We start from the raw sequence: 15388 nt of genomic DNA on the forward strand, positions 1-15388 counted from the left end.
AAAGTAGCAGCCCTTATGCCTCTCCCATCGTGTTGGTCCGCAAGAAGGATGGAAGCCTCCGGCTGTGCGTTCACTATCGTTTGCTGAATAGCAAAACAAGGAAGGACGCCTTCCCCTTACCTCGCATCGAGGAAAGTCTGGATGCCCTAGCTGGCGCACGCTGGTTTTCTACCATCGACCTGGCCAGCGGGTACAACCAGGTGCCAGTTTCTGAGCAGGATAAGCCCAAGACCGCTTTTTGCACGCCGTTTGGCCTGTTCGAGTGGAATCGTATGCCATTCGGGCTGTGCAATGCTCCTGGTACCTTTCAGCGCCTAATGCAGAGGATGTTCGGGGATCAGCAGTGCCAGTCATTACTGCTGTACCTAGACGACATCATTGTGTTCTCCTCGTCTGTCTCTCAGCACCTGCAACGGCTAGAGATGGTGATGGCAAGGCTGCAGCAACAGGGGCTCAAGGCTAAGTTAGAAAAGTGTGCCTTTTTCCAGCAGAAGGTTAACTACTTGGGCCATGTAATCTCCTGTGAGGGTGTCTCGACCGATCCAGCCAAGGTTGACGCAGTAGCCAAATGGCAGTGTCCTCGTTCCGTGTCAGAGTTGCGATCCTTTTTGGGTTTCGCCAGCTATTACCGGCGCTTTGTGGAGGGGTTTGCCGCATTGGCGGCTCCCCTGCATCAAGTGGTGGCTAAATCGGCTGGCACAAAGACAAAGAAGGGCTCGGGACAGAGTTTGAGTGCTATGTGGACCCCTCAGTGTGAGGAGAGCTTTGAGGCCCTGAAAGCAAAGCTTGTGTCTGCACCTGTGCTAGCATATGCTGACTTTACGCGCCCATTTATCTTGGAGATTGACGCCAGCCACAGTGGTTTAGGTGCAGTTCTCTCCCAAGATGTAGAAGGTGTCGTTAGGCCAGTGGCTTATGCTAGTCGAGGTCTTCGGCCACATGAGCGCAATATGGACAATTACAGCTCCATGAAGCTGGAGTTTCTTGCACTCAAGTGGGCCATGGCCGAGAAGTTCCGGGAGTACCTGCTGGGGCAGAAGTGTGTGGTTTACACCGATAACAATCCACTCAGTTACCTCTCTTCAGCTAAGCTGGGTGCCACCGAGCAGAGGTGGGCCTCCCAGCTGGCGGCATTCGATTTTGAGATCAAGTATCGCTCAGGCCGCAGTAATAGGAATGCTGATGCTCTCTCTCGACAGTATGAGACGAGCTCCAGCTTGGCCGAGGGTGTGTTGCCTGGGACTTGTGTCCTGACTTCACTTCGGCAGGCTCAGTGTCCAGCCGTTTTGCCCTCCGTTACTCAGTTGGAGATTGGGGCCTTTCCATCTCACTCCCTGGAGGATATTCGTGCTTTGCAGGAGGCTGACCCCCTCCTCAAGGATTTCTTGGTACACTGGAGGAGGCACACCCTGCCCTCTTCGGAGGAAAGGAATCAGCTCCCCAAACCAGTCATGGTTCTGCTGCGTCAGTGGGATCGTCTGGTGGAGAAGGATGGCATCCTTTATCGCCGTATTTTGCGTCCAGGTGGAGGTGAGGAAGCCCTCCAACTTGTTCTCCCAGAGGCTCTGAAGCCTGAGACCTTGAGGCAGCTGCACCAGGACCATGGGCACCAAGGTATTGAGCGCACCACTGAACTGGTCAGGCAGCGTTGCTATTGGCCCGGGATGTCCTCTGACATCAAGCAATGGGTTCAGCGTTGTGAACGCTGTCAGGTCGCAAAGGACTCAGGGTTGGGGCCTCATAGTTATATGGGTCACCTGTTGGCGTCTAGGCCAAATGAAATCCTGGCCATAGACTTCACGGTGTTGGAACCTTCCCGTAGTGGAGTTGAAAACGTCTTGGTTATGACTGACGTTTTTAGCAAATACACTGTTGCAGTCCCTACCCGGGACCAGCAGGCCTCTACTGTGGCCCAGGCCCTGTTAACAGAGTGGTTTTTTAAGTTTGGCGTTCCAAGCCGCCTCCACTCTGACCAGGGTAGAAATTTTGAGAGTTTGGTGATGCAACAGTTATGCGAATTGTATCGGGTAGCCAAGTCCCGTACAACCCCTTACCACCCAGCGGGTAATGGGCAGTGCGAACGGTTTAACCGAACCCTCCATAACCTCCTCCGGACTCTGCCATCATCTCAGAAACGCGACTGGGCTGCATGCTTACCGCATGTGCTCTTTTGCTATAATAGCACGCCACATCAGGGCACCGGAGAGTCACCGTTTCTCTTGATGTTTGGCAGGGATCCTAGGCTGCCTATTGATTTCCTTCTAGGCCGCGTTCAGGACCCAGTGCCTGGAGAGGTACAGGACTGGGTGGCCGAGCACCAAGCCAGGTTAATGGTGGCTTTTGAGGGAGCTCGGGCACGGTTGTCGCTGGCCGCTGACCGCCGTAAGGAACGGCATGACCAGAGAGTCCACCCTGTTCCTTTAAAGGTCGGTCAGCTGGTGTATCTTCGAGATCATAGCACCCGGGGCCGGCACAAGATCCAGGACCTTTGGAGCTCTGTGGTCTATCAGGTGTTGAGGGCACCCCAAGAGAACGGGGCTGTTTATACCATTGCCCCCGTGGGAGACTTGGAGAAGGTTCGACATGTCCATCGTGACATGTTAAAGGCACAGGTCAGCCTAGGGCCACCTACACCTGGTCCACCGGTTCCACCCCCACCTGTACCCGCTGACTCAGAGCAGACCTCTCTGAGTGACGACGAGTTGTGGCTCCTTGTCCCTGAGGTACCCTCACACCCTGTCGCACCTGTGGTGTCACTTCCCGATGCCTCTAGAGTTCCATCGGTGGAGCTCAGGTCTACTCCCAGTGTGATTGTAGCACCCTCGACCTCTGCTCCCCCAGGTTCTTCCTCAGGCTCTGTTGAACAGTCTGAGGTGAGTGGGCCACATTTGCGGAGAACAGCACGTTCAACAGCTGGTCATCACTCAAATGTTTATCACTTGCCACGTCCTGTTGAATCTGCGTCAGTTGCTAATGCTCAGCTTGCCATATTCAGGCCATGGTGTTAGGTTCCTTGAGTTATTGTCGGGGCGCCAATACAAAAAAAGGGGGGTAGATGTAGCCAGATGGGCTACTCGCCTTCCGTTGTTTTTCTTCTCTCATTCTCTCTCTCTCTCGCTCGCTCTACCACCCTCGCTCTCTTTCCACTGCACTCGCTCCTTGTATCAGGTGATCGGGTTAATTGGGAACCCACCTGCACATTGATTGCAGGGTGGCGCTAGCCTGTATAAAGCTAAGCCGATGTCTTGTTGGATTAATTCCTCCCGAGCTTCTGGTACGATACAGCAGTAAATGCTGGCGTACTGCGACGGACTGATCAGCAAGAGCCGATTATACGACAGCTACAGGTATGCTCTCGCTTAACCTTGGATTCCCTCCGAATACTGGAATTGGTGTTAATATCCTTTTCCGGCCTGTTGTAACGCAGCAGTCTGTTTAATTCTGCCATTGCGGAGAGAGGTGTTCGTGGTATCTCCACCAATGAGAGTATAGTGCCTCCGGTCCTGGGGTAAGCTGTTAGAACTACTTTTATTAGCATTCATAGCTATAAGAGTTTAAGGTTACACTTATCTGTTTCAGGGTTCACTGCTGTACTCACCTCTCCATGGTAAATTGTCCAACCTAAATTGGAAGAGTGGACTGCCTTCTCAGTTGCTGTTGTGAACTCCTCCTTGGTGGAGTCTGCTGTCTTGTCTCGTTTTGTCTTATCTTGTTTTTATTAAGTAGGCTTACCTTTTTTTGGGTTCGCCTGGTGTTCTATTTTACCCTGGACTGTTGCTCGTACCCACACTTCTATGATCGGGCTGAAGTGATTCTCTGCCCGAGTGTCGTGCTGGGACTCTAAATCGCCTGGGTGGCCGGTCTCAGCCGGTGGGGAGCCAGACCGGCCTACGCCTGAGAATAATTATTACCAGCACGAGTGGTAGTTTGACCCGTGGGGAATAAGCCTTTCCCGTGTGTGTGTGTGTGTGTGTGTGTGTGTGTGATTTCTTTTATTAAAGTGTGTTTTAGTCTTTTTATGATTTGTAGCGAGCCTGACGCTCAGTGTCCTTTTATTCTTTTAACATACTTTTCTGTGTTTTATTTCAGTGAAGGAGGACGAGCCAGTGGCCCTGGGACCTCAGGTGGTGGGTCGTTTTCACACTTTCTTTTGTACAGCACTGGGTGGTCTGCAGTGATTCTTTTGGTGTGATTTTCTTTTGGTTCCACGGCTGCTGGTAAGTCCAAGTTCCACGATTGTTTATTTTTACTGTAGGACACTGTCAATAATGATGCTACATCTTGACTTTTAATATTTTATTTATAAAATATTATTTATAATATTTTATTTATTTCTATAAATAAAACTGTTTTAATATTGGAAGCCAACCTGCCTCAGTGTGCATCCTTGAATCTGTGCGGTCTTCTTTTATTCCTTTTATTTATTTTTCTTAAATATATTTCCTGGGGGTGTAATTCCCCTAGGTGGCGTTGTCAAGTTTATTTATTTTGTTCATAACCCCGCCGACCACTTGGTCACACCTACAAAAACAAAGGGCTACGATAACACAACACAAAAATCCCATCTACAGCTGTCAAAGAGTCTTTTGATGACTGCCTTTGGTCTAAAAGGTCCATGAATAACAAAGCATTGAACCATCTTTCATATAAACTTTCATCTGATAAAAACTGCCAGTTTCCATTAAATGTTTGAGTTTTTAAGAGCCAAAAGCAACAATGTTCAGCAGCATTAAGCAGAAATGTGGAAGCTTTTTCTGTGATAGAGGATAGAGGACTGTACTGGTTATCTGACATACGGCACACTTTTAGGCCAATGGACCTGTATGACTGGTGCACCTGCTGGACAAACACTGACAGCAGTTCATTCATTCATGTTCATTATGGACAACACTATGCCCAATCAATTCTCTTGGCGACCTGGGGTTTACAGACGTGTGTGTGTGTGTGCTTCATATTCCCAAAACTCCTAATCCTCCTGCCTGGAACACACCCAGATTTCTGTAAAAGTTAGGCAAAGTTTTGGGTCACAGTTCAATAAGACAAACTTTGAGTGAAAACGAAAACTTCTCTCACAGCATGGAACTCCTTTATATGAAACACGTCCAATTTCCACACCTTCACATTTCACTGAGGAATTTAAATGTCAAACTGCTCTCTCTTTCTGGTTGTGTCTCCACTATGAAATCCGTTTGTAGAATGAAATGTATTTCTCTCATATCCATGCAGAGTACGGAATATTCCCATGAAGAATTCTTTCCCAATTGCAGCATTTAGGTAGACTGAGCTGAATAGTATTTATCTGCTCTGATGGTAGCTTAGCCTCTGCAGACCCTTAAAACTCCAACTGCAGCCCCCACCAACTTCTTCTGGCATGCCTTTTTTTTTTTTTGTTTGTTTCATCCCTAAATGGCCAGGAAGAGTTACTTTGAAGTGAAGGTAAAGGCAAATATAAAAAGAGTGAGTGTCCTCCATGAAGAGGTGGCTTTTGGTTGTGGCTATTCCCCAGCCTCGCCTTGCCTCCGGCCTGCATGACACCACCTCCAGTTGCTAGCTGGCAGACTGGCGCATCACACTTATCCAGACTAGACAGATTATTCTCTAATACTTTGAAGAGGTTTCACGTAAAGAGCACTAAACAGGAACACCCTTCTCAACCCACTGCCATGACATGAAATACTAATGTGGCTAAAATTAAATGTTCACCATTCAAATCGCACCTCCACTCAGTGTGAGAAAGTCTGCGGTAGCTAATGTGATTATAGTTAAGCTAAGGGCAAGAGGACATGCAGCTGAGGTCTGAGTGTGTGCTGGGAGTATGAACTCAGAGAGAATTTTAGCATCTTTTTAATTAGAACTTTTAAGCTGCGTCAAAGTTCAGAAAGCCTTTTCTTTTTTGGCTTTGCTATTTTGGATTTCATGAACATTAACAGCCAGCAAATCACAACTGCTAACATAAAGGGACGACTTTAAAGAAATTCATTAAGTAATTAGGCACAATTACAGCTTTACAATAGAGTACCACGGAGAATGGATACTAATGGCATAATCACATTTTTGTAAAGGGGAGAGAGCTAATGCTATGCTATGGTCTGTGAAGCAGGCTCCCAGTTCTTGCAGTGGAAAACCTACATGTAGAGTTTAGTCATCAGTGATCGATATGAGATCAGTGTTGAAGTAGTGCTGCTTACTGGCCTCATTGTTGCCAGATTGTGCACATTTAAAAATCTCACCTTAAGCAAAAGACCTCCTGGTTATCCAGTTTTCCCTATTTGTCAGTATTTCTGGACTAGATTTACTTTCTTCAAAGAACCAACTGATTCTGTTGGTTCAAAAATGAATTTAAAGCAGCAGCTCTGATTTAAGGGGGAAAGGAAACAGGGGAAAGGCACTTTTTGTCTAGGGGGATCCAGAAACTTCTAAACTAACTCCTACATCAAATGAGTATAGATGAGTGCTGAGGAACATTCATGAGCTTCTTTCAAAGTAGTATGCAAATGATAAACAGGCCTTCAAGTGAATATTTTGAGAATTGAGCATTTCAAGCCCTGAAACTCATTTAGTAGTAGCTTGACTTGGGGTTTTTTTATTTTATTTTTTTTGTAAAAACGACAAGAATTTGACCCTTTAAAACCTGAACCATGAAATAACTACCAAATTTTTTTTTTACTCAACCTTCTGATGAATTACAAAAACCACATAAATTAAATATTAATTTACATATGGATTAACTTGCATCATATTTGCTACATATTCTCCCCAGTTTATTAATTATCGTGTTATTTTGTTTTTACTGGTGGGACAAAAAAAAAAAAAAGAAAAAAAAAAGAAAACACTGCTCAAATATGATACACTTGACTTTAAAGGTTTAAGATGCGTTACATTTAACTTTTGTCATGTTTATTCAGAGACATGAACATTTTCAGGGATATAGTAAATAAATTTATTTTAACACAAATGACTTAACGTATTTAGCCACCAACCCCTACATCTTCATGAAATGAAAACATACATTTTTAAGTGCATTTAATGTTGAGATAAAAGAAGTAGAAATGATTAGGCTTGGTGAGAAGAGCCTTAAAGATACGAGAGAACAAACATAAATAATGTAATTCAGGGAAAAAACAAAACACAAAAAAAGTACTAAGAATAAATATGTACACCAAGGCAGCATCACTTCTCGAATATACGCACAGATACAGATGTTGTGTAAAAAGGCTTTTAAAACAGGTACAAGTGTACTGGGAAGAAACATATGGTTGTGATCTGTGGAACTGAACCTCTCAAATGTTAAAATAGAAGCTTTATAAAAGCTGGAAGCTTAAGTTTACATTAACAAGGTGAGTTAATTAGAATATTATTACATGCGGAGAGAGAAAATCTACAACACTACAATAAAACAATGACAATTGTCAGTTAAAGTGAGTTAATTAAAAAAACAAAAAAAAAAAAAAACATAACATTGAAGGGCAAAAAAAGTCAACACAATAGATTAACTATTTTCCCCTGTTAAATAAAAAACCTAACTTCAAAATTAATGTTAATTTATTTTACCATAGCATTTAGCAACAAACGTAGATGCGATTAAATTCCCATTTAAACCACATGTATACAAACATGATGAAACTTGGTCTATGCTTATAACCACGAACGGCACTGAGCAGTTGCTTAGAAATCAGGAAGCTGAATAGGGAAACAGAAACACTGAAAATGTAACTAGTACACAAACACACACAGAAAATGTCAAGAAAAACTAAAAATTTGTCCTTCATATTTTTTAAATTAAGTCAAACTTGACCAAAGCAGTGGCTATCAAACACAAACATGGCACAGTACCGTTCCAGTTAGGCCCTAGTGATGCAGTCTCAATTCAAACATTGTGAGTTTGGAAAAAGAAAGGAAGTCCTGGAAGTTCGCAGCAAATGACTAATATTAGCTGGATAAAGCATAAAAATTATGACCAGCTTGCCCCCACTGCTGCTCATATTTCAGATGGGAAGCCACAGACAGCTGCAGGACAGTTCTGATACTGGCAAATATCAGTAAGTCCCTACATTCAGTGCATTATGATGGCTTAAAGCCATTTCTTCTGGATAGGCTAAATCTGTGTAAGCCTGAAGCACCGGTTTGGACAAATATAAGTTTGTCGTATTTACAGGTAGCTTTAACTTTATGCAAATCGACCTATGTGGTCAAATCTTGCTGTTAGTGTCAGTCAAGGCAAACGAGGTGGAAAAGGCTAGCAATGACTCCTGCTGGTGCCTTCAAACAGAAGCATTTCAGAAGAGGTGGGTGGTGGAACGACTGAATGTGTGATACTTCCTCTCAAACATGGTAGGCAGATGGACCATGGAGGGTGAGTGGTGTGCCTGTAAATGGAAGAGAGATTTATTTATTTTTTAAAAGAAAATGACAGACATGGAAGAAAAAGTACTTATAGTTAGTTATATGTTAATACACAACATCCCCGTTAAAGAGTGATTCAGGTTTCTTGAAACACTACTTTCTATATTTATGTTTGTAACTGAGCTTGTTATCATATAGGAAACTGGATCTGCTACAAGAAAAATCTAATATGGGTGGAGGTATTTCATACAACTTGGAAAAATAGGTTTCAGCAAGGGAATATGAGAATGGCAGTTTTACCTCTTATGTGTTTGTACACAGTCAACATTATTTATATAGTACCTTAACAGCAGACACCTCAAGGTGCTCTATATGAAGAAAATGCTAAAATATTAGAAACAGAACCGATCTGTTGGCAACAGCAGAAAGGAAGAGCGTTTGGCAGAACTAGACTCAAAGAGGGACAAGTCATCTGCCAGAACTGGCTGTTGGGGGTGAGGGGGAAAGATGACCAAATATTGCACTTGCCCTTACTGTCCATTTAAAAACAAACTAAAAAAAACCAAAACAACAACAAACAAACCACAAAAGGCGTTAAAGGGCCTGAAAAGTGAAGCCAGTAAGCAAGTGCATTATTAAATCCAGTCTAATCGTAGGCAGGAGGTGACTCCTTCAGTTTCAAAAACACATCCCACAGTACAGACGTCTACAGAAGGGAAAATAAAAAACAAAATAGCCCTCGAGTCTGTTGATCTATGACTTCAGAAAATCCTTGAATCTCCAAACTGCAGTTGATTTTCAGCGCAGAACAAGGACCATCCCCAGATGCAGTCCAAGAGGATGGGAGTGAAGTGTCTAACCACAAGACCAGAAGCACCTGAATAATTTTGAAGATCTTGACAACGACAATCTAACCAATCAAACTAAAAGACAAGAAAGGGAAGGGCAAGCAGTTATTAGTAACTGGGTTTTTCAACTGCCCAAGTAGCCTCCACGGTGCTTTCAGTATGATTATTAGCTCTGCAAGAGGTGGTAATCACCTTAGTTTTTATTCAAATATGAAGAAATCAATTCTTGCAGGTACCAAGTTTTTTCTTTTTTGAGAAGGCAGTTTGAAATGTTTATTATTAGACTTTGTATTTGGGTACTCATAAATATGAATGAAGATCTGTATCAATTGGATATTTAACCTTTCCCACAATTAAATGGCAATTTAATGTTTCACCTCCCACTAAGGTAATTTAGATAATCTGTTGATTATCTGACTGCTTGCATTTGTTTTCCTGATTACAATTACTCTACACTCATTGTAACAAGTGTACAATGAAATCACTACATAATCACTGAAAGCTGACATAAACAAAGCAATAAGCTCTAATAAACTGAAAATATTGCAGAAATTGCAATTTGGATAATTAAACAGCTTACAACCGCTTACATGTACAGTTTGTATGTTTGTCACACTTAAATGTTTCAGATCAAACAAATCCAAATATTAGACAAAGGTAACAGAAGTAAACACAAAATGCAGTTTCTAAATGAAAATGTTTATTATTAAGGGGGGAAAAATCCAAACCTACACTGCCCTGTGTGAAAAGTTGACAGTGGTGTATCACGTCTTTGGAAAGCCGAGTTCAACTTTTCTAGCCACCCAAACGCCTGATTACTGCCACACCTGTTGTCAATCAAGAAATCACTTAAATCAGACCTGCCTGACAAAGTGGAGTAGACCAAAAGATCATCAAAAGCCAGACATCATGTCACAATCCCAGGAGATTCAGGAACAAACTAACAAAGTAACAGACCTTCCCAGGTTTACCACTCATGATCTCTTGGATGACGACTCATCCAAGAGGTCAAGTATTTCAGACACAGAACATCATACAAACCATAAAATATGGCGACTGTGGTAGTTTGATGGTCTGGGGTTGTTTGGACCTTGACTTGCTGTGGTAAATGGAACCGTGAAATCTGCTGTCTACCAAAACATCGAGAACAAGAGTATCCAGCCATCTGTTCATGACTTTAAGCTGAAAACGCACTTGGGTCCTGCAGCAGGTCAAGGATCCGAAAAACACCAGCACGTCCACCCCTGAATGGCTTAAGAAAAACAAATTGAAGACTTTGGAGTGGCCTAGTCAAAATCCTGTCCCGAATCCGATTGAGATGCTGTGACATGACCTTAAAAAGGCAGTTCATGCTCAAAAACCATCCAATGTGGCACAACTCCAACAATTCTGCAAAGACGAGTGAGCCAACATTGCTCCACAGTGCTAAAAGAATCATCAGTTATCAAACACTTCCGTTATTAGGTTTAGGGGGTTATCACTTTTTCCACACAGGCCATACAGGCTTAGGTTTTTTTTTCTCATTTAATAAATATATAATAAATATTTAATAAACACCTTTATATATAAACTGCATTTTGTGTTTACTTGTGTTATCTTTGAATTCAGAAAATATTCAGGTTCTCTCAGTTTTTGAATGCATAGTTCTTAATCTGATATAATGAAGTTGATATAAATTCTATGTTTGCCCATTAATCCACAGCAACAGTTTGAAAACAATATTGTAAATTCTTAAATTTATCATTCACATTAAGTATGCAGAATCCCAAGCAAGTACTTCATAGAATCTCTTACAGAGGTAATCACTGATAGATGGTATAAGGCCAGGTGATGTAGACTTGTCTGTGCTGGAGTTCTCAAACATTTTACTAGACAATCATCTTATTTTTCCTCATCGTTTCACATATATTCTATTTAATATGTTTAAGCACCAGACAGAGTGTGTTTCTTCTAAAATTTGTGTTCTTAAAGCAATTTCTCTTTGTTGCAAAATGCTTTTCACAGACTCATATACATTTTGCTGGATGTAGACTGGTGATCAACACTGGTATTTAACAACTTTTAAATCAATTTTAATTTAAACAACGCCTGCAAAGACGTACTTAAAATACTTTCTAAAGGCATTGTATACTCAAGCTTGACTCAGAGTTAAGACTGGGAATGTGAGTCAGTGCGTACGCGTATGCACCAAGTACAAAGTTTAGTTTATGTGGTGCAGCCTCATTTTAATTACTGAATGCAAAGAGACAAACATTGTTACTCAAGTCTCTATGCCTTTCAGTCCAAACCTGGCACCAAACTAATTGAGATGTGCAACCTTTGCCAATGCAATCACACTTCAGCAGCTTTCCACCTGGCTTTTACACACATGGCAAGTGCTCTTTATAAGCATTTCATCAGAGCCACAGTTTTTCCAAATACCCTGTGTGAAAATGCACATCAGCAGATTTACGCCTATTTACAGTGATATAGCGCCAGTGTCATACAAAGCATTTTTACTCTAAACATTACAGTTTGCATAGATGTGTCTCTTATTGGAATAAATTAAGCAGAGTTCATCATAACAGTGATACAGAAGCTTTTTTGTTCCCCCAATCTGTGAGGGCAGTTGAAGTTTCAAGAATCAAGACTTCTTCAAGTTTTAGTTTGATTAGTTTGATCACTACAAGTAGTATGATAATGGTGAGAACCAAAGCAATGAATTCAAAAATATTTCAAGCCTATAAGTCAGTTTTCCCTGTGAAAACTTAAGTATTTCAAGCTTTCTGTTAAGGTACAAATGTGTCTACATTTTGCTTTCTTTGTCGATAAAGTTGTTTCTTCTTGATCCAGAAGAGACACTTCTTGAATACACTCGACAACAGCTACTATTGTTGTATCTATAGTTTCTCATTTCAGCTCTAGCAAAACAATGATGGCAGATTCAAGGAAAAAAAACAAAAAAAAAAACCCTGCTCATTGCTTTTGGGTTGCCTATGCAGGAATGTTGCCACACATGTATCATTATCTACATGATGCCTGCATTTAAGATGCGATGGGTGTTTTTTTTTTTTTTTTTTTTTTTTTTTTTAAGTGCACCTAATCAAAACAACACTTTCTATAAAAAGCTGGTATCATTATCAAGGAATTCTCCTTTTGCATCAGTGCAATTCTCACTTCATTTGCAATTCTTTCCCATCTGACAATTTGTGACTGAGCAAAATGCCCATGTAAGAAAAAACAAAACCCCAAAACAAAGCACAAACACAAACCAGAGACGAAATGGTGCATTTTAATCGAGTTCTGTAGAATATGTGCCAGAAAAAAGGGGCATCAGGTAAGGGCAACACCACGAGTGTCTGCAACCTCAATGCCACAAAAATCCTTCATACTGGTCCTTAAATGGCTTCAGCTAATATGAGGCATTGTGTGCCTAGTGACTCAGGCATCACATGTGGTTAAAATGTATTACAGATAACAGTTGACCTGCCACTAAACACTAAAGCTCACATAAAAAGTCACACTGACATTGTGAATACATTGACATTTTAATTTTAGTGTCATGTTTGTGTGTAAACTAGCCCAAATACACAAAGCTCACTGCATACAAAAACTGAAGACTTTGACATTTTGATTTTTATTCTTGATATTTTCTTCAAGTGGCACTAAAAAGAACGGCTTTGATCAAAACAAAGATCGATAAGAGACAAATCATCCTGTCTTATAGTTGTAACGGTAACTGAATCATTCCTTTTTAATATTCATGAGTTGGCTCAATGCAAAATGAAACAATCTGTTTGTGAAATCAAGACTTCACATCTAAATCTCTCCCCCAAAATAAGAGGTATCAATCTGGAATGACAGTCCCAGCTCTTCGTGACCCCTGCTCATTACTAACATGTACACTGTACACCACCTGGTGAATATTCCCATCCACCACCAACACCACCACCACTCTGTAATCTAAGAAATTCGTCAGAAAAATTACTCCAAATCAACCCTTAAAATCTCCACCCTTTACACCTATACCAATCTCCAGTGCAGAGAAGCATTACACGCAAACTGATGGAATCCCGTCTGTGTCGATCCGACTTGGGCTGTGGAGCAAATCTTTTATTTGTATTTTTCATTTTGCAGGGTCTCAGCTTCTAAGGAGTTGATTTGGGACTAGAAATGCACCAGTGATACTCTGATATTAAAAAGGCAAATGTGCCAAGACAGTTTAATGAGGATTAGTTTAAAATGGAAAATGAATTGGTGCACCCGAGACTGAAAGTGGACAACAACAACAATAATGTCTGCTCACGTCAAACTCCAGGACAAAGCTCAGCGATCATTTAAAGCAGAGTCTCTTTGCAAGGACTGGTCACGACAGCCTTCTGTGGATCCATGGGAACTTGAGGATTTCTGCATGACTCAGGAAAGCCCCTACGTTTGGCATTAAAAGGTTGAGGACCTGGGGAGCTTGCTTAGAATCCTACAGAGGGCAGCGGTCTGGACAAATGTAGTCGAGATTTGGATCGGGAATGTTTAGAGTTGAGCTGTGTGGAGTTTTGGACAGCTGAAGTAGAAGCAGAGGTGGGAGGATTTAAACAGGACGACTCCCAGGAAACAGGGAGGCTGGAATGAGTTAGTGCTGGTTGATTAAATAAAGAATCATTAAAAATGGGCTTAGATTTTCTGGTGACAGAGCAAGCATTAAGCTAGGGGTCTTGGCTCAACTCAGAAGCAATTTTGGGGACAGGATTTTTGGGGGGAGTGCAGGGGGTTCGCATACGATCAGGGATGTTGAATCTGATTGGAGGGTGGTCCAGAGAGTTAGAGCGCTGCACCACGGCACTGCTTTTGGTAGAATCATTCAAACTGAATGTTGAGGCAGCGCGAGGCATCTAAAGTACATAACAAAAGGGAGAAACAAACGGAGCAGGGTTTTACATTTAATGAAGGGGGGGGACGGCAAGAAAACAGACGAGCTAAAACATTACAAGGAAACACAGATCAGTACAGTAACTGAAGGCTGTTTATAGGATTTCTTTGTGGATGAACTGGCAGAAATGGAAAATAATCATGTTTTCATTAGTGTATAATCATCTGAAGGCAAATCCTACCATGTAGTATCATAGTGGTTCTACATTACAGAACAGATGAGTTTTCCTATATGCCTGGAAAGGCAAGGGCCCCATTATACCTGCCATGCTGCATCGTACAGTGCGAATGACACTGTACGACAAAGCTGACGTCAAATTGATCCCACATCCACCACCTGTCACCCAAGCACCTCTCAATTTCTATAACCTATGGCGCTACCATACATTTGTGTCGGTTTTCTTGCCATTTTAATGACATATGGGTTGACATATGACATACAAGCTCAGAGATTCACCTTTTCAAACTTGCAACAGTTTGAAAAGATGAGACTTTGTGGGGGGAAAGACAAAACCTCACACAAACCCCCCTAAGCAACTCTTTTGCTTCCAATTGTGATTTCTTCCATTTATCAGCACTGACGAAGAGGTTTTCTCTGACACCCATTATTCAGGAGAATACTGCAGCACAACAGTGAGCATGCGGCTGTGCAATAGCATTACTGGCGGTGTGCAAAGCAACCAGCAAGGCAGGTATACTGGGACCTTGAGGCGAGTTCACTTAGCTGCAATCTGCAATGCCAACTTCTGGTAGAAGCCACTAAATCCTAATCTCTTCTAACTACACAATGTGCAAATACTAGCTTTGCTTGTTTTTTTTTGTTCAGTCAGAAAGATAACATTCAACACCTCGCACAAAAAACTATTCTTAGCCACTATTGAAAATAATTTATGGGGTTACAGGAAAGAAACTCCATCGGATTAAAAAATAGTAATAAATAAATAAATAAATAAATAAAATAATGACATATAAATCTCTAGTCCTCATAAGCCAGCAGCAAAAGTTATATTTTGTCTAGTTTCTAAAATCTTTTTCACTTGCTGTTTACAAGAGGAACTCTGCATACTGCCATTAATCTGACTCGATAAGCTTTGAGCATTTACCCATGGATTACTCTGCAGTCTGCATTTACATGCATATACCATTAAAAAGAGGCATGTTACCCGAGATACTTATCAAAAAGGTAAAAATGTGATAATGTTGTACCAATACTACACACTCAAGGGTTTTAGAATACATTACGATTAAATTAACCACTGAAACGCGCACAAAAAGGAAAACAAGAAAGAAGA

General features: G+C 41.7%; 1 protein-coding gene across 3 annotated transcripts in view; it reads right to left on the reverse strand.

The window, feature by feature from the left end:
• Positions 1–6926: 6926 nt before the first annotated feature.
• ect2 (epithelial cell transforming 2) overlaps positions 6927–15388 on the reverse strand; it is a 38703-nt gene continuing 30241 nt past the window's right edge. The window contains exon 25 of one of the 3 annotated variants that reach the window (XM_085447169.1): positions 6927–8366. In XM_085447169.1, coding sequence (XP_085303295.1) covers positions 8277–8366 — 90 coding nt within the window. In that variant the 3' untranslated portion in view covers positions 6927–8276. Of the gene's footprint in view, positions 8367–9893; positions 10019–12719; positions 14060–15388 lie in introns of those variants that run through there. The other 2 variants (XM_085447170.1, XM_085447168.1) reach the window with 2 other exon arrangements.

This window comes from Copadichromis virginalis, linkage group LG23, assembly GCF_057382275.1.
Source record: "Copadichromis virginalis isolate Kocher_CV1m ecotype Utaka linkage group LG23, C_Virginalis_male_GT1.1, whole genome shotgun sequence".
NCBI classification, from domain to species: Eukaryota; Metazoa; Chordata; class Actinopteri; order Cichliformes; family Cichlidae; genus Copadichromis; species Copadichromis virginalis.